The sequence below is a fragment of the Excalfactoria chinensis genome, chromosome 1 (assembly GCF_039878825.1).
Source record: "Excalfactoria chinensis isolate bCotChi1 chromosome 1, bCotChi1.hap2, whole genome shotgun sequence".
In the NCBI taxonomy this organism is placed as follows: domain Eukaryota; kingdom Metazoa; phylum Chordata; class Aves; order Galliformes; family Phasianidae; genus Excalfactoria; species Excalfactoria chinensis.
Genome location: NC_092825.1, coordinates 48,652,648 through 48,674,701, shown reverse-complemented (window position 1 = coordinate 48,674,701; position 22,054 = coordinate 48,652,648). Strand labels below are relative to the sequence as shown.

General features: G+C 49.4%; 2 protein-coding genes across 6 annotated transcripts; both read right to left on the bottom strand.

Moving 5' to 3' along the window:
- Positions 1-1,858: 1,858 nt before the first annotated feature.
- C1QTNF6 (C1q and TNF related 6) lies at positions 1,859-9,962 on the bottom strand. Of its 5 annotated transcripts, none has more exons than XM_072344396.1 (4): positions 9,826-9,962; positions 6,768-6,951; positions 5,841-6,078; positions 1,859-5,020 (listed from the first exon to the last, which is right to left on the bottom strand). In XM_072344396.1, exons 3-4 carry the CDS (start codon positions 6,070-6,072, stop codon positions 4,473-4,475), a joined length of 780 nt encoding a protein of 259 aa, XP_072200497.1. In that variant the 5' UTR covers positions 6,073-6,078; positions 6,768-6,951; positions 9,826-9,962; the 3' UTR covers positions 1,859-4,472. The 5 variants fall into 5 exon arrangements, with proteins under 5 accessions (XP_072200497.1, XP_072200522.1, XP_072200506.1 ...); XM_072344421.1 differs by having other exon boundaries at positions 1,969-5,020; positions 5,841-5,959; XM_072344405.1 differs by having other exon boundaries at positions 1,969-5,020; positions 6,768-6,946.
- A 5,474-nt stretch (positions 9,963-15,436) lies between these two features.
- Positions 15,437-21,804, bottom strand: SSTR3 (somatostatin receptor 3). Its single transcript, XM_072338582.1, has 2 exons — positions 21,151-21,804; positions 15,437-18,050 (listed from the first exon to the last, which is right to left on the bottom strand). Exon 2 carries the CDS (start codon positions 17,994-17,996, stop codon positions 16,788-16,790), a length of 1,209 nt encoding a protein of 402 aa, XP_072194683.1. The 5' UTR covers positions 17,997-18,050; positions 21,151-21,804; the 3' UTR covers positions 15,437-16,787.
- Positions 21,805-22,054: the final 250 nt, after the last annotated feature.

The following is a 22,054-nucleotide window of genomic DNA, read 5'->3' as shown; positions in this document are numbered from 1 at the left end:
AAGTTTAGAAACCTGACAAACCTAATCTAGGAAGATGTCTGTGCTCATGGCAGGAGAGTTAAAACTACACAATCTTTAAAGGTTCCCTCCAAACCAAACCATTCTGTGATTGTATAATTCAATTCTACACCTTGCAGAAACATGAAGCAAAACCATGGAGCCCCTTGCAACAGGGCTTAGATCTCTCTCCTTCAGGGGAGAAGTGAGGTTCCTATCCCACAGCATGCTTCTTGCTTCAGCCAAGAGAGGGGTGCTGGCCATCACATGGTTCATGTGTTGCAAAGCAGCCACCTTGCACAGAGAACACAGCACTGGGGGTGAATGGGGTGACTGGAGGTCTTACAGCTTTCAGGGCATGGCTGTATCCACTGACTGGGCAGCAGAGATGTCTCCAGCTTTAGGACTGTTCTTTCTACAGTACTGCAGGGTCCGGATTGCCTGAACTGGGTCTCACCTGTGGCAGCTCCCCAGCCAAACCATGGTGCGATGGGTGGCACTGGCCACAGACTCTGCCAGTGCTGCATGTATAGGTGTATAGCCTTGAAGGATTGAGCTGAGCAGACTGTTCAGACGGCATTCTTCTCTCCAAGTAAACAAGCTGAAGGACTGAGTTGCAGAAAGCTTTCCTAGAAGGTTTGACTGCATATTTCCACTCCCCCTTATGCCCTTGATCCACATATTTTTAAGTGCGACAGAAGCACCTCCAATCTACCAGCATCTTACCTCAGGGGGCCAGGCACACGCACAAGCACAACCATGGCATTTCCTGAGGACACAGTTCTCAGAAGTAAATTAGAAACAATAAAAAAAAGTCTGGTCCCAGATCTGACGAAGTGTCACATTCACTAGCATACACACAGTCCAAACTCTAAGCCTGACACAGGACCAAAGAGGCCTGTAAGGCATATGGTTGTGTTTTCCACCCCTTGCCAAACGGACCATCTGGTACACGTCAAATGACAGCAGAAGCTATTTGAAGATGAATGAGTATCAAAACAGAAGCTCCTATATGGGCATCTGCTCTTGTTTTCTTGTCTGTTTCTCTATCCAATCGGGAGTGTTTGTCCCACCAGTCCAAACCCCAAAGACTGATTTACCTCTTCTACCTGTTCTGAGACCTCCTATAAGCATCATCTCCCTCCCTGGGGCTCCATCCATTCAAGACTCCAAGCCTTCCCACCCCCTAAGCCTCAATTTCACCATTTTCCCCAATCTTATGTGCAATTGTCACTTGTCTTTTCACCTCTGACCTGAATCTGAAGTCTTTGCCATTATGCTCAGGTCTTCTAAAATAGGTGTCCAGGTTGCATCTAAAACTACCACCTGCCCCACTGCTAAATGTACAGACGTCTAGTCAAAAGTTTACCGTCCCCTTTGCCTATACATCCTGGCTTTTACCTCTTGGCAGAGAAAATAGAAACACCACAGGGAAAACATGCTCTTATCATGCTTATTATGTGCCTGATGGAAGGATGTGCCAAAACTGAAACAAGACAAAGAAGCTGATCCCCTTCGGAAAAGTCCAGCCTTGGTCCAGCCTTTCCCAGTAGAATTAGTTAAGTGCTTGAAGATTAATCCTAATTCTTTTCTAATCCTTTTTGGGTTATTTTCAAAGCATTCTGCCCTGAATTTGCTTAAAGCTTTCCCAGAAGAGCGAAGACAGCTGTCATAACTGAAAATGCCTGTGAAGCAACTGTCTTTAAGGAAACAGATAGGGATTGCCAAGGATTTCCTAAGGAACTTTCACAGTTGAATTAGATTTTGTACCTGTTTCTTTCAGATCAGTATCTTTTTCACTGCAGTGTTTAGCCATAATTGGAGGTAGAATGAATAGGCTGTGAAGAAAAGACAGATCTAAGTGCAAAACAACCAAGGAAAGAAAGTTTAATATCACTGAAATTTTATATATTTATATATATATAAACACTCAAAAGTTCTCTGAGTTTGTTTCTAGAACATAAAGCACCATTAATTCCACAGTACATTACAACTCAGCCTACTACACCTTCCAGAAATCACCCAAAACTTCTGAAAACATATTTAGCACCAAGGGATTGCCATCTTGTTTAGCACCAAGAAGCCTGTTAAACATACCCTTTGGCCTGCCTGCCTTCCTCTACCACATGCATCAAGCACCATCTGGATGCTCATGAGTAACATGTGAGATTTACCACTGGAATTAAAAAATAACAAGAAGCAAACAGAAAAGGAGGAAAAGAGAAGTTTGTTTCTGGAGATATTCAGTGTTAGAGAGGCTCGCTTATCTTCAAGAAAACATGGAGCACTATACACTGTAAATACACAATACCTGGCTTTGCAGCCTGTGGCTTAGGAAAACAGAAAGGGATTCAGTCCTGAGCATCACTTTCAGCATGCTTCTTCCTTTCTACTGCCTGTAATCCCGTCTCTGAGCAGTTCCATATAGTTGTCCTGCTAAGAGAGAGGAAGAAGCTCAGTTTCCTTCCATTCCCATGATCTTGTTATCATGTGGTTCCCTGGGAAAGACCCAGCTTTATGTCGGTGAAACCTTGTTTTTGTACACATTGCATCAGTGACAACAGTGGGGAGAATCAGGGGCCAGAAAGTGCCTGAAATTCATTCCAGTCTGCGCAGCTTCTTTTGCAGAGCAGGGAGGGTAAGTAAGCAGGGCAAGAGAGAAAATGTCCTGCAATTCTCTCAAGCATTTTCAATAGTTAACTTGTGATCCTGCACCTTTGCCATCCTGGACTGAGTGTACCTGATCGAGTCCTAATATAATAATTTGATCTGTATCTCCAATGGGAGATCTCTGATAGTCCCAGTACTATAGACAGAGACCGTGGCTAACCATGAGACTGCGGAAGCATAAGTCAGAAGACTTCATATCAATGATGGGCAGCAGAGAAATACAGTTTCTTCTGCTTGTCCTGCCCTGAGACTCAAAAAAGAGACAACTCTTGGCTCTGCTGTTTGTGGCAGCATCACAACACATGGAAGTGGTTTTCCCAAAGTGCTGAGTCAGCCTCACATCCCCAAAGGGATGTGAGTGAGGGCAGTGTGAGGCCAGAATAAATGGTACTAGAATATCCTACCGCTGGCATCCTTTCCCTCTGCAATATCTCTGTCCTGACAAGGAGAGCGAGGATTTGTTTTAGCCACACGTTTTTCTCAGTTGCTCTAAGGAGATTGCCAGAAAAAGGCACACAACATGTGGCAGGGAAGCTTTTAATATGGGTTGAGTTGCTGAAGTCTCACTTCCTTTCACACCACTGTTTTACCTCTAGTTTTTTTTTTTTCCATCACGTAGGCAAATAGATGCCAACTTGTCCAGGTCTGGAAACTGTGGTTTAACTGCAATTGGCCTTGCAGCCAACAGCTCATGTCATGAAACAGCAGTCTCTCAACATCAGTGTGAGAGAACCACCTTCAGGAGGAATGAAATAATGGCATGCAGGAGCCAGGGCCATGCCATTGGTACCAATGGGTGCACCTCTGTCACAGAAGTGAGCAGAATCAGGTTCACCAAAATGCACTTGGGAAAGAGAAAGCCCTTTCTGGACTAGGCTGGCTTCCCACAGCTGGGGAATCAAGACCAAGTGGCATCCCAGCAGGTTTGGGAGGGAGGTTTGTGGCGTACTCTCTCCTTCTGTGCTTCTGGTTTAATGGAATCGGAATGGTGGGTTCTACTCATTCAACAGCAGATATCTCTGAATTATCTGGCTGAATGTCCAGCCCACTACCTCCCAGAAGAGCTAGAGCTGTCACAGCGGAGGACTGTCCCCCCACGCCACAGTTTTACAGCCAGCCTGGGGAAGGACCACAGGACCCAGGAGCCTGGGCCAAAACTTGAGGGCTCAGAGACCCAGAATGGTGTCTACAGAAAGTCAGTGACATAATGGGAAGGCCAACAGACCTTTCTTTGGAAAGACAGGATCATCTCCCACCACTCCCACATCTTCCTCTGTTCTATAGAAGGCCAGTAGACCCCACTCCACCCTCCAGACTACAGGTGTGAGTGCTGGCATTAGGGCCACATTGCAGGCTGCAAATACGGCATGTGCAGTTGGGACAGAAAGAAGTCAGCATGCACCTGGGCAAAAAGCACTTTCCAGACCTTTCTATGGGAGTCTTTTGTGTAGGAAATCCCAAGGAAGGACGCATCCCCAGGAGCAACATCTTAGTTTTCTTCCCACCTTAGGACCCTACAAGCCAGCCACATCCTGCTCGTGGATTTAGAACAAGCCAATCACTTAAGCTGGGTCATGAGGTGAGGTGTGAGAGATGATAGTGTCATGTTGTAAATGCACAGCTGCAGGCCTGACTGCTAGAGAGCATGGGGCAGGAGCCAGAGCAGCAAGTTTCACACTCAGTGCCTGAGACCTCACAGGCCCATTTCCAAGAGATTTGCAGTGGTTGCGGGCAATAAAAAGAGAGAGAGAGAGAGAGAGAGAGAGGAAGAAGGCCAGAGAGGCTTTGGAAGGGAGGAGAGGCAATTATTCAAGGCTAGGCTTGACCAAATACCCGTTGAAGGTGATGTATACATCAACATCATCACTGTAAATAGCATTTTCCCGCTCCCGCTTGTAGAGCCTCACCCAGACCTCATCATTTTCCTGAAGATCCAACATGAGGCTCTGGCTCTGCATGATGCTGCGGTCACTGGGTTGGGCATACAAGATGACTACCTCTTCTTCGTTGCGCATGATGTGCATGTAGGTCTCCTTGAAGTTCCAGGTGTGGACGTTGAGGCTGAAATAGTAAAGGCCAGCCACAGAGCAGTAGAACTTGCCATTGAACATGTCAAAATGACTGTAGAGGTTGACAAAGACGGTGTCAAAGATCAAGACCTGGAAGCCCTCGCTACTGTGCAGTGCTTTCCTGCGGCCAACAGAGAATGCAGCATACTGGTGCTTGCAGGGATCTCCTGCTGTGCCCATCTGTCCTTTGCTGCCTTTCTGGCCTGGGGCACCTCGCTCTCCACGTGGCCCTTCTTTGCCCCATTTCCCTGGCATACCAGGCTCTCCTCGATCTCCTTTCTCTCCTACAAGATGAAGCAGAGAACACAACCCCTGTGTGATATCAGAGGGAGAGATTCAAGACGTGTTGAGAAAACCCAATGAGGAGACAGGGGATTGCTAAAGGATGGGGGAATGACAGAAGAACGAACACTCTTTGATGGTCACAATATTGTGCTTTATGGAAAAGGAACCAACAGAGCTATGGATGTGACTAGGGATTTTTTCCTTCTAACCTTCTGTTCACTGCCTGGTATGGCTTTGCTAGAAGCACTAGAGTCTGCTCCTAGGAGACTCCAGTGCAAGATGGTGAACAACAGTGCAAAGTACTGCTCTTATCCGCTTCTTCATCCTCCACACTCCCTTACCCCCACCACAGTCTCTGCCCTCCTACAAACCTGTTCCAGGACCCAGTTATCCTGTTCTTGCTACATGCTGAAAAAAGGTGGAGAAGTGCTGATATATGTAGGAGAATATGACTAGAGAGCAGCAAGGAGTGGGGCTGAAAGCAAAACATCCAAGACTAACTGGTGGGTGGGAAAAGATCCAAGCTGAACTTTATGAGTGATGCAGTGTAGGTTAAAGGGCTGGTACTTTGCCAATACAAGCATGATTTGGGCATCCTCTTTAATTAATACTGTAGCTTTATCCTGGCGTCAGTGTGCTGCTTGTCACAGGTTTGGGCAGACATTAAAACAAAGAGAAGACAGCCAGAACTTACTTTTTGTGTATAGAGAAGGTCAGAGCAGCCTCCAGCAGAATTGCTAGCCTCCCATATTTAAACTGTTTCCCTGCGTGTGCTGGGTTAACTGGTTTTGGCACTTTGAGGCCAAGACAATCACTCACCCTTCAGTATGGTGATATTGATATAGGGACGGATCTCTGGCATCGGGTAGGGCAGGTGGTGGTGGCTGGAAGGTGGTGGTGGGGCATCTGCAGAAGAGTCTGGTGGGTCACAGCAGCGCCTGCAAGCACCAGGGGCAGGTTCTGTAAGGTGGAGTTCATCAGTGGGTGCCCCAAGCACAATAAAAGGAAGAAGAAGGAAGGCCAGGGGTGTGCATAGGTAAATTATGTCCATGATGACCTGGGAAGATATGAGAAAGTGCCAGAGTAAAGCATAAGAAGGGAAGGATGAAGCAGAAATCACCAAAAAACAATAAATCTTGTTGGCTGGAGCTGGTGGCGGGGCAGAATTGCACTGTCCCGTGAGAGAGATACATGTTTTGGTGTCCCTGGAGACTCAAGGCTGCAATCTGAGTAGTGAGCACATGGCCCCAGGAGGATGCTCCACACCCTTCAGCTCAAACCAATGGAGACTGGCCGCTAGCCCCGATGGAAGGCTTGAGTCTCAAAGCCTGTCACTAGGCAAACCACTGGAGCCACTCAAAGCTGCCAGGCTGGGACAGAGAAAGAAGGCGCAGAAAACCACACAGCTCGTTCAGCAAAAGCACATTCCAGTAGGATGCTGAATCTATGCAGACAGCTGTGAAAAACTTCTCCAGATCTCCAGTTATTAACTGTCAGCTATTCACAAAGTTAACTCAATATCCCAGCGGGAGTCAGACCCACGTCTCCCCGCAGAGAGACTTAACTCCAGCCTCTCCTTTCCCTAACACCAAATCCCATCCCTCTGTGTTCCTTGGCCCCCCACCACAGAATCATAGAATTATTTGAGTTGGAAGGAACCCTTAAATGTCATCTGATCCAAGTCCCCTGCAATGAACAGAGACACCCACAGGTATATAAGGGTGCCCAGAGCCCCTCCAGACTGACCTTGAATGTCTACAGGGACAGGGCATCCACCAGCTCTCTGGGAAGCCTTTTCCAGAGCTACTCCAAATCCTGTCCCAGTGCTCAGCAGTGTCTCAACTTCTCGCTTCTCTTCTGTCACAGGAGGAGAGGCAAACACCAGCACCTTGCCCAAAAGGATGACTGACTCTTGCAAAAGGCTGCTGCGCTGGAGAGAGGAAGCAAGCAGAGTGGAGCAGGCAGCCTTCAGAGAAGTATGTATGCAAGAGACAGACTTGCAGGCATGCTCAGACACACCCCCCTCAGCTGCTGCCCACCCTGCTTCTGCCCACACCCCAGTGCAGCTCACCCTGGGTGCCAAGGGTTCCCCGCTGTGTTCTGCAGCCCCCCTGCTTGCTGGCTGCCCCCTGCCTGCAAAGCCAGCCTCGGGGCCCACGGCTTTAAGAGCCCGAGCTTGGCAGTGGCTTCTGAGTGCTGGCAGGGTGCATGGCCTGGGATTGGACCTGCTCCCTCCCCTCTCCTCCCCCTCTCTCTCCCTCCCTGGCTTTGGGCACTTTGCAGACCGGCTTGGGTTGCGGTGCCTCTTAACTCTTTCCTAGGTGCCTCCCCTGCCTTTTGTCTTCCATACTAGATTGCACTCTCTACAAAGGGTGGGTAAGGCAGAAGGGGAGCATCCCACTCCAAGCATCTTGGAGTGCAATGGTGCAGGATTCTTCCCTGTCTGCCAATACTGTATTAGTCCTCATCAGCCCTTCACCTGACAGCCCCATGCTCTCTCCCAAACTTCATCTTTCATTCCCTTCTGCATGGTTCCTCATTGCAGTTTCTCATCCCAGTCATTCTATTTCCAGCAGGCTCATTTGCCAACTGGGAGAGGCACTGTCTTTTTTTTTCCTCTCTGGTCATCCTTCCCCAGGCAGAGCCCAAGCCTCACACTTGGGCACGTGTCACAGCAAGGTCACATCCCGGGCAGAGTGGTTTGCACAGGAGGTGTGTGCCAGCCCTGAGCTCAGCCCTGCTGCTGCTCTTCAAAGCTGAGGCTCTGCAGCAAACCACAGTGGTGGTCTCTGCCCCAGCTTGGTGCTAAGTGGTTTCCTTGTGCCCTGTGGATGAGAGCTATGTGGCTGCACTGGGAGTTTTGGAGGGAGGAAGGCTTTAGGGTTCCTATGCTGTGGCAAAGCTGGATTTAAGATTTTATACCCTATAGGAGTGCATATACGTGGCAGGAGGGAAGATGGGCAATAATTCTTTCTGCAGGAGCCCAAAGTGCCAAGTCAGCGCTGCACAATTGCCAAGGGAATCTGGAGAAAACTCCCACATTTCTGCAGGAAAAAGGGCTTTGTGCGTGTCTACGTGTTCTTGGATATTTGTTTTTGGTTTTGTTTTACTTCTCCCAGTTATGCGGTTTGGGAATGGGAGGCCCTCGCATCTCAGAGAGTGGCTGGCGCTTGGCAGGACCCCAGCACCACTGGAGGAGCAAGCGGAAAAGTCTGGGAAAATATGTGCTGTGAACTGGGGGATGGGAAGGAGGAGGCTGGGAAGGCTGGAGATACTCTCGGGCTGTCTGTCAGGCTGCAGCTTAATGAGCACAGAGCAAACAGGCATCCATCCGTGGTCAGAGGAGCCCCACGGAACTCACTGCCATGTTCGTGAGCTCCCAGCATGGAGTCACTCCCCTCTCTCTGAGATTTCCCTGCCTGTCTCATTTCCAAGCATGACATTTCCCCTTTTTGGAGCTCCCTGCCTCACCTCTGCCTTATCTCTACCTTTCCAACACAGCAGGCAGAAGGGAGGTGTTTGCCCCCATTTCCCTCCCACATCTCTGTCTGCACACTAGATTTGCTCTCAACCTAGCAAATGTTCTTCACCAAGAATCACAGAATTGTAGAATGGTTTGGGTTGGAAGGGACCTCGAAGATCATCTAGTTCCAACCTGAGCACCCTGTTGGAAAGGCCCCTGCCATATTCTTGTCTGTGAGCAGGACTTTGTACCTAATGTCTTTCCCAAACTGAACTGAGACACTCAAGGAACCAGCAGACAAAGACAAGGGGAAATGTTTTCATACTAAAAGAGGTTTAGGTTGTGTGTAAGGAGGAAGCTGTTTACAGTAAGGGGTTGTGAAGCACTGGAACAGGTTGCCCAGACAGGTGATGGATGTCCCATCCCTGGAGACACCCAAAGTCAGGCTGGAGGGGCTCTGAGCACCCTTATCTACCTGTGGGTGTCCCTGCTCATTGCAATGGGGTTGGACCAGATGGCCTTTAAGGATCCATTTGAACTCAATTCTAAGACTTGCTCTGGTAGCATCACCCTACTGGGCAGCAGTTAATGCCAATAGAGACACCCTTGTGAGGGTAATATTGCCCTTCTCTCTGAAAGCAATGGGCTGTGCCAGCAGTGTTTTGCTGGTGCAGACACTTTTCCAAGAGGTTTTGGCTTGTGTGGCCGAGTGCTCCACTATGTGGGTATTTGAGAACACTCTCCTCGGTCCACGTGCCAGCCACACTGTTGATTGTAACCCAACAGGCAGCAGCACCCTGTGTGTGTGTGCTCTGCTGCCCTCCAGCTCTCTCCTCACACACTGCCTTGGAAGCAGCCCAGAGAAGCTCTGGCCAGATTGGACAACAGCAATCCTTGCTCAAAAGCAGCTGCTTCCTCCTCCTGCATTTCCTCCCTTCTCCTGCAACCCTCTTCACAAAGGACAGAACCGGGGTAGCCCGGCTCTCCCTCAGCCACTCCCCACATCCTATTAACCCTATCTGTCGCAAGCACAGAAGGAAGGAAGCTCCTTGCTGTTTACTGCCCTTCCCACCCCCTGTGCACAGCTCAGCTCCTCCTGCACACATGGACCCCCTGCCCTGCTGCCCATGCACATATCCACAGTCACCACTGTGCATCTCTTCCATCTGCCAACCCTCTGGAGCCAAGGCATTGTCAGCACCAAGACACAGAGGAGCAGCCCCTTCCATTCTCCTTCCTGGCTGCATCCCCTGGAGAAGGGCAGTTTTTCCCTTCCCCACCTCTCTTCCCTTGCTCTCCCAGAGCGGCACAAGCCAGAAGTGGAAGCAGAAGAGCTCTTACCTCCGTGCCCCTCCACAGAGAAGTCCCGCGTTGGGTTTGGTGTATCCTCAGCTGCTCCTGGTTAGCAGTGCAGGGAGGAAGGGAGCGAGAGAGGGAAGGATGGAAGGAGGGAGGGAGAGCTGACGGGGCCCAGCTGACTCCAGCCAGATGCTCGCCAAGTGCTCTTATGTAATTATTGTCCTTTCCATCCTGCCTTGGAGGCCTTGGTGAGTGCCTCCCCCCCACACTGCCCTGTGTCAGGCTTGGCTCACACTCCCTCCCTCCTCCTTTCTACGCGCCTCATGCTTTGCTCAGCTCAACAGCTGATCCTTTCTGGAAGCAAAGTTCCTGCTCCTGGCTACTGCCTCTGCTGCCATTAGGAAAGGAGAACACACGCTCCAAGAGCACGGGACCAGTGAGCAGCACGGCTCTGTGCTCAGCTCCTCTCCACCACTGCTCAGCCCTGTTGGTGGACCTCGTTTTGAACCCAGAAAGAAGCTGCACTGACACTTTCCCCATTATCCCTCTCATTTTCCAAAAGTGGAAAGTGAGGCACAGACAGAGGTAAGATGTTCAGTGCCCAGTGATGGGGAAGGAGGAAACTTGTGGTACCGAGAGGCAACAGCAAGTTTCCATGCTGCAGTGCTTTGGGGTGCTCCCAAGTCACCCCATAACATCAGCAATCCCCCCCGTGTTCCCTGAATCACTGATCATTGCAGGCCAAACTGCAGAGCGCGATGGGAAAACAAACCTTGCCCGGCCTGCAGGCTTGTGCATCAGCCAATCCCTGCTCACCAGGAGCACCACCACTGTGTGAAACCCTTTGGCAGGGACAGCTGAAGATGTGCAGGCTTGCTAGAAGCCATCCGCGTGGCTGCATTTCACTCATAGCTGCTGCTCAAGCAGGGCCTGGCTCAGTGAGCAATGACACGTTCCTTGGCCTTACGCAGGCGGCCACAGCATGTGAGGGCACTTCTGCCAGCAGTGATTCTTGCTGGAGCTTCTCCATCAGTGTGGCGGCCTGGGCTTCCTCACACACACATCAAGGCCTGCCAAAGCTGCTGCACTTTCAATTCCTTCTCCCTTCGCCCCCAGCCCTCCCCCTTTTTTTTTTCCCTGTGCATTGCTTAAACAAACGCCACGTGGCTGAGGAGCAGCAAGGAGAGCTGTTAACCTGTACTTGCAACTTGTTTTCTTCTGTGACTCCTCCTTAGGACCCCTCCTGCCTAAGGTGGGTATGGAACCAGCCTGATGCCAGGGGTCTGAAACCAACTGTTCCCATTGTTGCTTAGTAGCCACATCCTGAACTGGTCCTAAACTTGGTCAACAAAGTCCTGCTGTATACTTTGGGCATTTGGTCCATCGCAAGACCATGAGTCAACAGTGTTCCCTTATGGCCTAGAAAGCCAATTGTATTGTGCGATACATTTAGAAAGAGCATAGATGGAGGGGATCCTCTCCTGCTCCTCTGCCCTGCTGAGGCCACATTTGGAGTGTTGTGTCCAGTTCTGGGCTCCCCAGATCAAGAAAGACAGGGAATTCTAGAGGGAGTCCAGAGAAGGCCACCAAAATGATGAGGGAACTGGAGAAAAGACTGAGAGCCATGGGACTGATCAGCTTGGGGAAGACAAAGCTGGGGGGGAGTCATATCAATGCTTATAAATATCTAATGGGTGGGAGTCTACTTCTCTGGAGATGTTCAGGACCTGCGTGGACGCTTTCCTGTGTAACCTGCTGTAGGGAGCCTGCTTTAGCAGTGGGGTTGGACTAGATCATAGAATCACAGAATCATTAAGGCTGGAAAAGACTTCTAAGATCACCTAGTCCACCTGTCAGCTTATCCCCACCATGCCCTCTAACCATGTCCCTCAGTGCCACATCTACATGATTCGGGAACACCTCCAGGGATGGCAACTCCACCCTGGGCAGTTGGTCTCCAGAGGTCCCTTCCAGCCCTACCATTCTGTGATTCTGTGATTACTCCATCCTCCAGGCAGAGGGCAAAGGCTCAGGCTTTGTAACATAGCAGTGCAGCAAAGAACCGTGCTTTTATAGTAACAGATCTCTGGGTGTCTCAGCATGGGGTGCCAAGGCTGTGTGTCCCCAAAAGGCAAAGGTGACTGGGGATGGCATCCCGGTGAGTGGCAGCAGGGCTGGGTGCTGGGCTCTCCTCTGCCAGCTGAAAGAGCCGCGAGAGGGTACAGATGAAATGTCTGTGCTGTGCACACACAACATATGAGTCAAGGCATATATATTTCCTCCCTGCATGTCCCCATTTGTCATGTAGAGAGGGACATGCCGCAGCTGGCTGCACTGACATCCCAGTGTGTGTGTTTGCGCATGACGCACTGAGTGCGGGATCCGAGCGAGCCGGCTTCACGCTGCGTGACGCTTGCATATTTTATGCTTGGGAAGGCAAAGCACACCAAGTTTTCATGAGCAAATATTTGCATATTTTCCACTCGTTCGAGCAGATAAAGCATTTCGGTTCTCTGCTGCATCCTGAGGAGACGCAGAAGCATCTTCTTTTCAGGGTTATTTCCATTTCTTGATCTCCCTGGCTCTCTCATTTCCCCTGTAACAACTGGTTAACTGCATCCTGACCCATCCTCACACCCCCCTGTTCCAGGGTCCCGTGTTGAAGCTGAAGGAGAAAGCGGATGGTACTGTGTTTGCCTGAGCTGAGCCACTGTGTTACCCTGCTGATTACAAATGCACTGGCTCCCTAACAACAGCTTCCAATTACATTAAAGTGTGGGCTACACTGGTAACAGCCCTGAAACTCACTCCCTTGCCGTGCTGCAGGACTTATTCTTTTAGCGCCATTCTCTGCCTTTCCCGTGAATGGATCCAAAACTGCCCTGTGCCACAGTTAGGATGGCAAAATTGTGCTTGGGCACGCATTCATCCACGTTTTGTCTCACACACTCACAGATAACACATGGATTAAAAGCACCCAGAGATGTGAATATATATGCACGCATTCACACATACCTACACGTGCAGCCACGTAAATACTTATTTGCATGCACGCAATATGCCTCTCAGTATCTGCTCTCTGACGTGTGCACACGAGCTCTCGGCAGGGTGGGCTCCCTGCAGCTCTCACACCCTTCTCCATGATCAAACGTTTACTGGGAAGAAGCATTGCACAACACTGCTGAAATCACTGCAGCCCTTTCTAGTCCTGCAGCTCCAATCTCTACGTGATGAGAATAAAACCCTTTGTGCGACACAGGGCTTGATGGAGCCCTTATCTCCATGCCTCTGCACCCAGAATAGAAAAATCCATTTCCACATCTGACTGGAACAAATTCTCCTGAACTCGGCCATCATTTCACTGCGCACGGTCCCTGTGGACCCTGGGGTGCCCAGAAACAAACTTGCTGTCCTTAGGAGGATCAGAAGGGTATCTGGATTAGTGCTGTTGTCACAGAGAAAGCTGAGAATTCACCAGGAGGGAGAAGGAGCTGAGCTGAGAGGCTGGAAGTGGGAGGCAGAGAGGTAAACTTCGTCATTCCCAACAGCCTTTAATCGATGAGAACACTTTGCAGAATTTTGTAACGTTTGTTTTATCCTCATGAATTGTAAGCAAAAATACACTTTTATTCTCCTCCTCCAGCCTTATTCTTGGTTTATCTCATTATTTCCCCCCCACACCCTCCGTCAATTTGTCACTGAACTACAGTGTGGAGAAGAAAACAAAAGACAGAAAAATACAACCATAGAATCATAGAGTCATTGGAGTTGGAAGGGACCTTTAAAGGCCATTTAGTCCAACTTCCCTGCAAAGAACAGGGACACCTGCAGGTAGATCAGGGTGTTCAGAGACCCTCCAGCCTGACCCTGGATGTCTCCATGGACATCCACCACCTGTCAGGACAACCTGTTCCAGTGCTTTCCTGCCCTTATGATACTTGTGACCCTTTTTCTTTAAATTCCCATTGAAACTAAACACCCCAACGTTGCTTTCTGCAGCTGAATACACTGCAGAGCTGCATTCCTACTGGGCTCACACTCGGTGTACCAAAATGATGTCTCCTTGGCATACCCACTCAGTGCTGGCATTAAAATTCTTGGGCTCTTCAGGGATGTAGGTATTTTAAGAAGTCAACCAGTTGGTGGAGTTTCTCGAATGGTGACTTGAAGCAGATGGAATTACAAAGGCATGTGAAATAAAACCTTAGCTCAGTTTAGTAGGGAAAGCAGTGGCAGCCACTCTGGAGAAGGATACCCTTAGTGTACCTCCCCTCAATCCAATCTGATGCTTTCAGGTTGGATATAAGGAAAACTTCTCAGGAAGAGCGGTGCTGCAGTGGCACAGGCTGCCCAGGGAGGTGGTGCAGTCACAGTTCCTGGAGGTGTTCCAGAGCCGTGTGGATGTGGCACTGAGGGACGTGGTCAGTGGGCATGGTGGGGATGGGCTGCTGGTTGGACCAGGTGATCATAGAGGTCTTTTCCAACCTTAATGATTCTATGATTACTGCAAGGTCCCCATTCTCTGTCCCCACGCCTTTTTCAGTACCTGGCTATCAGCCATCACCATACTCCCTTGTTGATATTATTTTTCTTCTGTCCTACAGTGATTGCTGTGCTGTCTGTGCTCCACACTCACTTTGCTCTACTCATTGCTGCAAGAGGCACATGACAGGCTGCCATTTAAAGAGCTCTGTTGTACACGTCTGGCCACTTGGTAGACATATCTTTTTGCCTTTCTACTCTTTTTAACCCCTTAGACAGGCAGGGGCTTCAGCAGTTCATCTTCATTCTGTTGGCATTTCTTTACTGCGCTCCATTGGGTGCTGTGGGAGCTTTCCAAGACAAAAAAAATAAGGGGGTGGGGGTGGGGGGAAGGAGCCTTTTTAGTGCAACAGATTGTGAATCCCACAGCCGTGAATAGTTTGGCTGCTTTTCTCACTACGACCTACAGTGTGGGGAGCTGGTGCATGGATGGAAGAAGGGGGAGATGTGAAAAGGTAGCAGAAGATAGAAACTGGTTACCAATCTTGTTCTTGTCTGCATGAGTTGAGCCTACACTCCTCAGTATATGACTGCTCATGCTCAGGGGAGTGTGCTTTGTAAAAGGAGCTAAGCAAAAGGTTGGGACCAACTGGGAGTTCAGCTTTGGCTCCTGAGGCTGAGCCTCCTGTCCTAGCACACCTGCCACATGCCATCCCTTCACACCACATGCCTTCTTTCAAGTGTCCTGTGAGACATCACTCTATCACTCAACTAGCTCTTGTCATTGCCCCTACCTGGAGTCCATCCTCCATCATCTCCTGAGCTAAGGGAACTTTATTCTCTAAATTGTCTGTGGATGAAAGTGCCCACATACTACCAAGGGCTCTGGTATGAGAATCTTCTTGGTGGCTGTAGCTTAGCAACAGCATTTATGGAGAAGCTCAAGGTGTGAGGACAGACATTGCCCGTAGGCATGAAGCCAAAGTGGGTGGGAGAGACCTTCATCCTGCCCACCCTTGTGCATTGCTGATCTTCCACAGGCCCACTTACAGCTTCCTTCCAGCAACTGATGCACACTCATCCAACACTCACAGCAACACGCGCCCTCTCGCACGCTGACACAACTTGTCACATGCACACTCACTGCTATATATACTTGCACACTGACATTTAAACATCCCACAGTTGTATAAACATTCTTCTTCACCTGCATTGTTATGCACTTATGCACACATAAACCTTTATCTGTACATATCTGTACCCATCCCACGTTCACACACAGGATAGCATCAATGCCAAACCCCTGTGCATTCCCCTCCAACACTGACTCCTCAATCCTTGATCCCGTTCAGCCATTTTCACACACATACAGTCCATTGATCAAATTTTTACATACAACCACTTTCATATATTTGCAGGCACATCATTTCCTCTCCATCCAGAGCCAAATGCTCCACAATTTCCCACAAGAACAGTCAGCTGCTAGTATTTCCCAGACTCCTCCAACACACATTAGAGATCTCTTTGGCCCCCTCTGTTTCCTGCTCCCATTCTCTGCTGATACATACTTTGATCTCCTGTACAAGCCCAACATTCCTTTATACAGAGATCAGAGAGATTGTGTATTCCCAGGAGAGACAAATCTATAGCATCTCCCTTCTCCTAAACACACAGAATTGTTCTGCTCAGTTGGCTTTTAAGTCCAAAGGCATTTTGTTTATTTACAGCCAGGCTGAGGGAGAGAAAAAGAGAAAAGGCATTTCAGTTTATAAGAAACCCTGCCTCCAACCCATGCCTCACTGTCCTATTATCTACTCTTGTTACACCTTCCATCAGGATGCGGTCACCAGAAAAGCTTGAAGTTTGTAGAGTTTGGGACAGAAATGTCCCACTTGCACTGCCATCTAATTCTCATCATTGAGTGACCTCCAGCCAGGACCGGTGAGGGGGTAAGTTGTCCCTTAAACTTTTTGAAGAGCTAGAAAAATGTCAGCCATTCATGCAACAGGCTGCTGGTGGGTCTTAGCTGCAGAGATTTGTCTTTTCCTGTTCTTCCTCCAGGGTAAACCACTTCTCATGTCCACAAGGAAGATAACCAAGGCACTGGGATGCCTGTTCTAGATCTTCAGAGGCACATATCACATATACCTATTTCAGAACTCCCTTGAAGTGCCAGTCACATGGTAGCTGATGCTCTTCATAGGTGGGTGATCAAAGGTAGGATCATGCTGCATAGGACAGACCTTGCTCACTCCAGACTGCCTGTTCCCATATGTTGCTCAGTTCTCCCTAGATCCATTCCATCCTTTACTTCTTGCCACACAAAGCTTAGGTGTTCCTTCCAAAGCCAAGTACAATGCTTTGCTTTTTTTCCCACAAGCTCATGCAACCTCTTCATCTTTAAGCATAATCTGTAATATTGCCTTGTATCAACCTTGCCCCTTGTCTCTGAGATAGGATAGCACAGAGGGTGAAAGGGATCCCATGTCCCAGTGTCTCTTTCCTCTGCACCATCCCTTTCATCATAAATAGCTGACATGCAGCTTGCTGCTCTTCTCACAGCCCGCAGGCTCCTCAGGGAGTGGTTTTTGCTCATTGTTTTCTCCTGCCCTGCTGCTTAGAGGGCGCTCCTGTCTGCCATTGCCGTTCTGGGTGATCTTGCTTATCTCCTTCTCCTCTCCTCCATCATCAGACTTCTCTGGGGGACATTCTGGCACTTCCTGGCTCTGGACACGGCGGGATGGCCTGAAGATGGCCCTTCGGAAGCCCTGCTTGAAGCGGTAGGAGAGGAAGCCATAGATGATAGGGTTGGCACAGCTATTGGCATACGGCAGTACCACCACAAGGAAATAGACGCCAAAGAGAGATGGCTCCTCTGGCAGTGGACAAACAACATTGATTATGTTGAGGACATAGAAGGGGAGCCAGCAGAGGACGAAGACAGCCACAACAGCCACCACCATGCGAGTCACCCTGCGCTCCGAAAGCTTATGTTTAGAGGACAGAGCCCTCACCCTTCTTCCAGAGGAACGGACCTTCACAACAATGAGAAGATAGCAGAGACAAATCACCAGTAGCGGCCCAAAGAAGCCCAAAGTGGCGGTGTAGATGATGAAACCAGCTCGCCAAACCGAGGCAGGTTCTGGCCACTGGATGTGGCATGTGCTCATACCTAAAGGGACATCTGAAAAGATCACCACGGGCAGCACCACTATGGATGACAGTATCCACACAGTGGCACTCACAGCCTTGGCCACTCGTGCTGTTCGCCATTTGGAGGACTTCCCAGGGTGGACCACAGCCAGGTAGCGGTCAACGCTCATCACTGTCAGGCAGAAGATGCTGGTGAACTGGTTGATGGCATCCACAGCCATCACCAAGCGGCACATGAAGGACCCAAATGGCCAGTAAGACAGAGCATTTTGTGCTGCCAGGAATGGCAGACCCAGCATGAAGAGTTCATCAGCTAGGGCCAGGTTCAAGATGTAGACATTGGTTACTGATTCACTCACGGAGTGTCGTAAGACCACATAAATGACCAGAGAATTCCCAATTAGCCCCACCACACAGACGATGAGGTAGACCACAGGGATGAGGACACCGCTGACAACCACTCCGGGGCTGGTGGTGGCAATGGAGCTATTGGGGGTGGTGAAGCCTGCCCAGCTACTAGAGACATTCCCCTCCTCTGACACTGTCGGCGTGGGGAGGCTGAAAGCAGAAGTGTCCATAGCAGAGGCAGGAAAGAGGGTGAGGACAGTCTCCCTGCAGGATCAATTAGAAACCTGGAAGTGAGAGGAGAAGAGAGGTATTTACAGCAGCAATATGACAGCTGAACAAGCCACAGATAGAATCTTCACATTAATAATCTGTGGGTATGAACAGGCGTGGGACATTGACGTGGGTTAGTAGGCACTGGCAGCCACTGGATCATGTAAAACAATATTGATCACATCCAGTCCTGCAAGGTGCAGAGGGCATAGCAGGATAACCAGGGACATGACTCAGTGTGGGATGAGTGGATCTTCTCTTCTAGGAAGATCCTTCCTCAGGGAAGAGTAGGTTAGGTACAGGGAAATTTCTTGCTTTTCTGCTGATGGTTAAAGCACTAGGGGAGCAATTGCCAGAGACCTGATTTTCATTTATGAGGGGCAGGTGCCTTATGAACAAAAGAGGGGGAGATATTCAGGGACAAAGTACCTAGGGAATCTTTGGATCCTCCATTCACTGAGTATTCTCTTGCTGAAGCTCGTTTTGGACTTGTGAAGTCACCATGGGGTTGTTAGCCTCTCCAGCAGAAATTAAAGCATCTCCACTCTTATTTCAAGCCCTGAAGCTGAGCTCAGCACCTGAGCTGAAGAGGTGCTGTTTTGTGTTATGCTAATTTGAAAGTAAAGTAAGAGCTACATTATTTTGAGTACTTCGGGAGGGATAAGCACAGATCTCTCCCTTGTCTCTTTGGTTTGTTTTCTCTCTCTCTTTTTGCACCCTGAAAAACACTGTTAATTGAGGAGGCTCTGCCTGCCCCAGCTGTTCACAACACCAAAGCAGTGTCCCAGGCTTCCTAATCTGAGTTGCCCAATTGACCATCACATCAGGGTTTGGCATGGAAACCGCACTCTCAGCTCACTCAGAGCTTTGAACAAACACTCTGTCCTCTACCAGCTCTCTGCTGACACTGGGCACAGAGCTGCAGCGAGAGGAGAGACAGAGAAATGGAGGGAATGACTTTTGTCCTTAGACAGGGCTCTAGAAATACAACAGAGTCCAAACTAGAGACATCTTGACACAATTTAGGCAGGGAAGATGTGCGATGTTTTCAGGGTCACTCCAGCTCTAGCAAAATTTTCTGCAGATGTGAACTGGCAGGGTCACCCTCCTTATGAATCAGCTCCTTGGAAATTATGATGGGTTGGTGGAAGAGCCAGGGACCTGAGGTTTCCCTTTACCCAGATCTCTCAGGGTTCTGGAACACTTTTACTCTTTAAATGAAACCTGGAGATCTCAAAGGGAAGAAATTCAAATATTAACTAATTTCAGGAGGCCAGAAGCACTCCAGAAATGTCTACAGAGGATCCCAATATTGTTCACATATGTCTTGATAGTACAGCTTCTTGTCTTTTTTGTTGATGTTATTCCAGCTTTGGAAACCTCAGGACAGAGCTGAATTTTGGATGGATTTCAAGGGTATCAGATAGGCAAAACCCAACAGACTTCACAAGTGTGTCAAATATTCTGTTGAAAGAACCTCATCTGACAGGCAACAAGAAGAGGCAACTGGACAATTACGTCTTAAACCCAATCATAGAATCATAGAATGGCCTGGGTTGAAAAGGACCTGAAAGATCATCCAGTTTAAACCCCCCTGCCATGGGCAGGGTCGCCAACAAGTGGAACAAGCTGCCCCAACAACCTGACCAGGCATCCACAACCTTTTAATTATGCAATTGGCTTTTGCATAAATGTTTCCTGTTATACTTAAATGAGCTTTGAAGGACTGAAATTCTTTGCATTTCTTTATGTGAAGGTGCCTTGGGCTGTGACACACTGTCTTGATGGAAGCCCACCTCTTGAAGTTCTGCAGTACTGAGCTGTTCCATGCCTGGTGAGTAGCTACAATGAATGGACAGAGTAGGAAGCGATTTGACACTCTTGTTTCCAAGCTCTAAGATCTTTTTCCACTGCTGTTCCAGTGACACATGTGCCCATTAGCCTTTGTTGGAGGAAAGAGAAGGACAGTGTCTACTCTGAGTAAAAAGATCCATGTGAACATCGACAGAGAACAGAACAATGTGTACATAAAAAGACGATCCTCTAAAATGTTGGAACATTGTTAGAAATCCCTGTAGGATGTTCCTTCTGCATGCACAGGAATTTCCAAAAAGGCATTTGGAGATAAAGCCCCACAGATGATAAATACAGATGAGGACACCTGTGATGGTATGAAAAGCATAGAGGGAAATGTCTGTGGTCCAGACTTCAAAGCTGGTTGTTCAGGTTGTTGTTTAGCAATACATTAAATCCAGCTTCAGAGCTCCAAAAACGCTATAAAAATGCTAAAGCATGCAATATGAAACACTGATTCACTATAAAAAGCAGAAGATTAATTCTCTTGTTCATACAACCCTGGTGGGCAAAGTTGGTCTTTAAGCAGGCGTGGTCAATCTGTGTCCCCTTAACTTTGTCAGGCACCATCTACCAGCTCAAACTCCACATCTGGCTAGTTTGACAGAACAACCATAGAACGTCAGTAGCTCACTTGGGCTGGATCCACACTGCCTTGGAAGCACCTGCATAGGTAGAAACTGGTGAGGAAAACTGGCTTCAGACTGAAGCGTGTTGGCATCTACTTGAGGTCTGTCCCTAATGATGTGGACAGAATCTGTTGCAGGAGACTTGGGGTCTCCCAACAGGTGTTGCCAGAATATATCTGGTCCATACAGCTGGAAAGCAGGTGTGGGCAGAGAGGTAGGAGAAGGCTGGAAGTTGGAGCAACCAATTTAAATATATGTGTGTATATATATATATATATTCTTATATATATATATCTTATATATATATTCTATATATATTCTTTCTACATTTCTGCATTGACTGGGAGGAGGAGGATGCTAAAGCCTGTCTACAAAGCAGGGCTTAAAGCCAGCAGAGACCACTGAGCCCAGGAACTTCCTACCTTCTTGCCACCCTTCCCACCTTGTTTGCCATGGTCCTGTTCCAGCTCAGGACAGCCCCTGCCTCTCTATGGGGTGAGCAAGGTGACACGGAGCTGGAAGAGCTGGGGGCCAGAATGTTTCCTCTGTGGGATGGCAGAGTTAACTTCTGCATGGACTCATGCCCGCGGGAGACAGCTGGGAAGAGCAGACAGAGCTGCCTGGTACTTACGTGTCGTTGGAATGCACATTTTCCTCTGCTTCACCGTGAGAATCCGTGTCATAGATTTCCCCTTCCCCTTTTTAAAGGAAAGAAGTCCCAGAAGGGAGGGAGTCTAAAATATCCTATCAGCAGAGCCACAAGTCCTTCTTCCTTGGACCTGCCCATCGCTGACTGCTGCGGGACGTCTCCTCCTCACCCCCAGGGCCCACTCGTGGCTGTGGCCATCTGGGGGTGCCAGGCCCCTCAGCCCCACGTTGGTGGCTCAGAGGACCCCGACAAGTCCCCTGGTCCACCGTCCATCTGCAGAGAGGGGGGCTTGGCGACTGGGGGCGGCAGATGGAGAGGGGTGGCAGCTGGTGGGGGACGGATCCTGACAACCAATGGGCACCCGGCACAGGAGCGGCAGCAGAGAATGAGAATGAGGGGCTGAGCGATGGGAGAAGGGATGAAAGGGAGAAGAGGGAGAAAGGAGGAGAATGGAGAGAGAAGAGGGGAGAGATACAGGAGGGGAGAGGAAAGAGGAGGAGAGCGCAGGGGAGGGGGTGGGAGACAGCGGGTACGGTGACGGAGGAGCAGGGTGGAAGGAGGGGGTGGAGGGGAGATGAGAGGGATGCAGAGAGCATCTGTGTGGTGAGAGATGGTGTAGCTGCCTGGGGGGAACGGGAAGGGGGGTGGCTCAGCTCTGCCAGGTTCTGATCTATGAGATGGGGGTGGCAGTGCAAAGCACTCTGCATTCCCCCCCCACAACTCTCCCCCCGTAGGAAAAACCTGCTGGCAGCATCTTGCAGGCAGGACCAGTGCTGCTCACTGCTGCAGGGACACAGCAGACCTTTCTGGTTGGTGAGATGCTCAGGCATAGGGATGCTGTTGAGCATGCAGATGCTTATTGCTTCTGCTCTACCCCATGATCAGG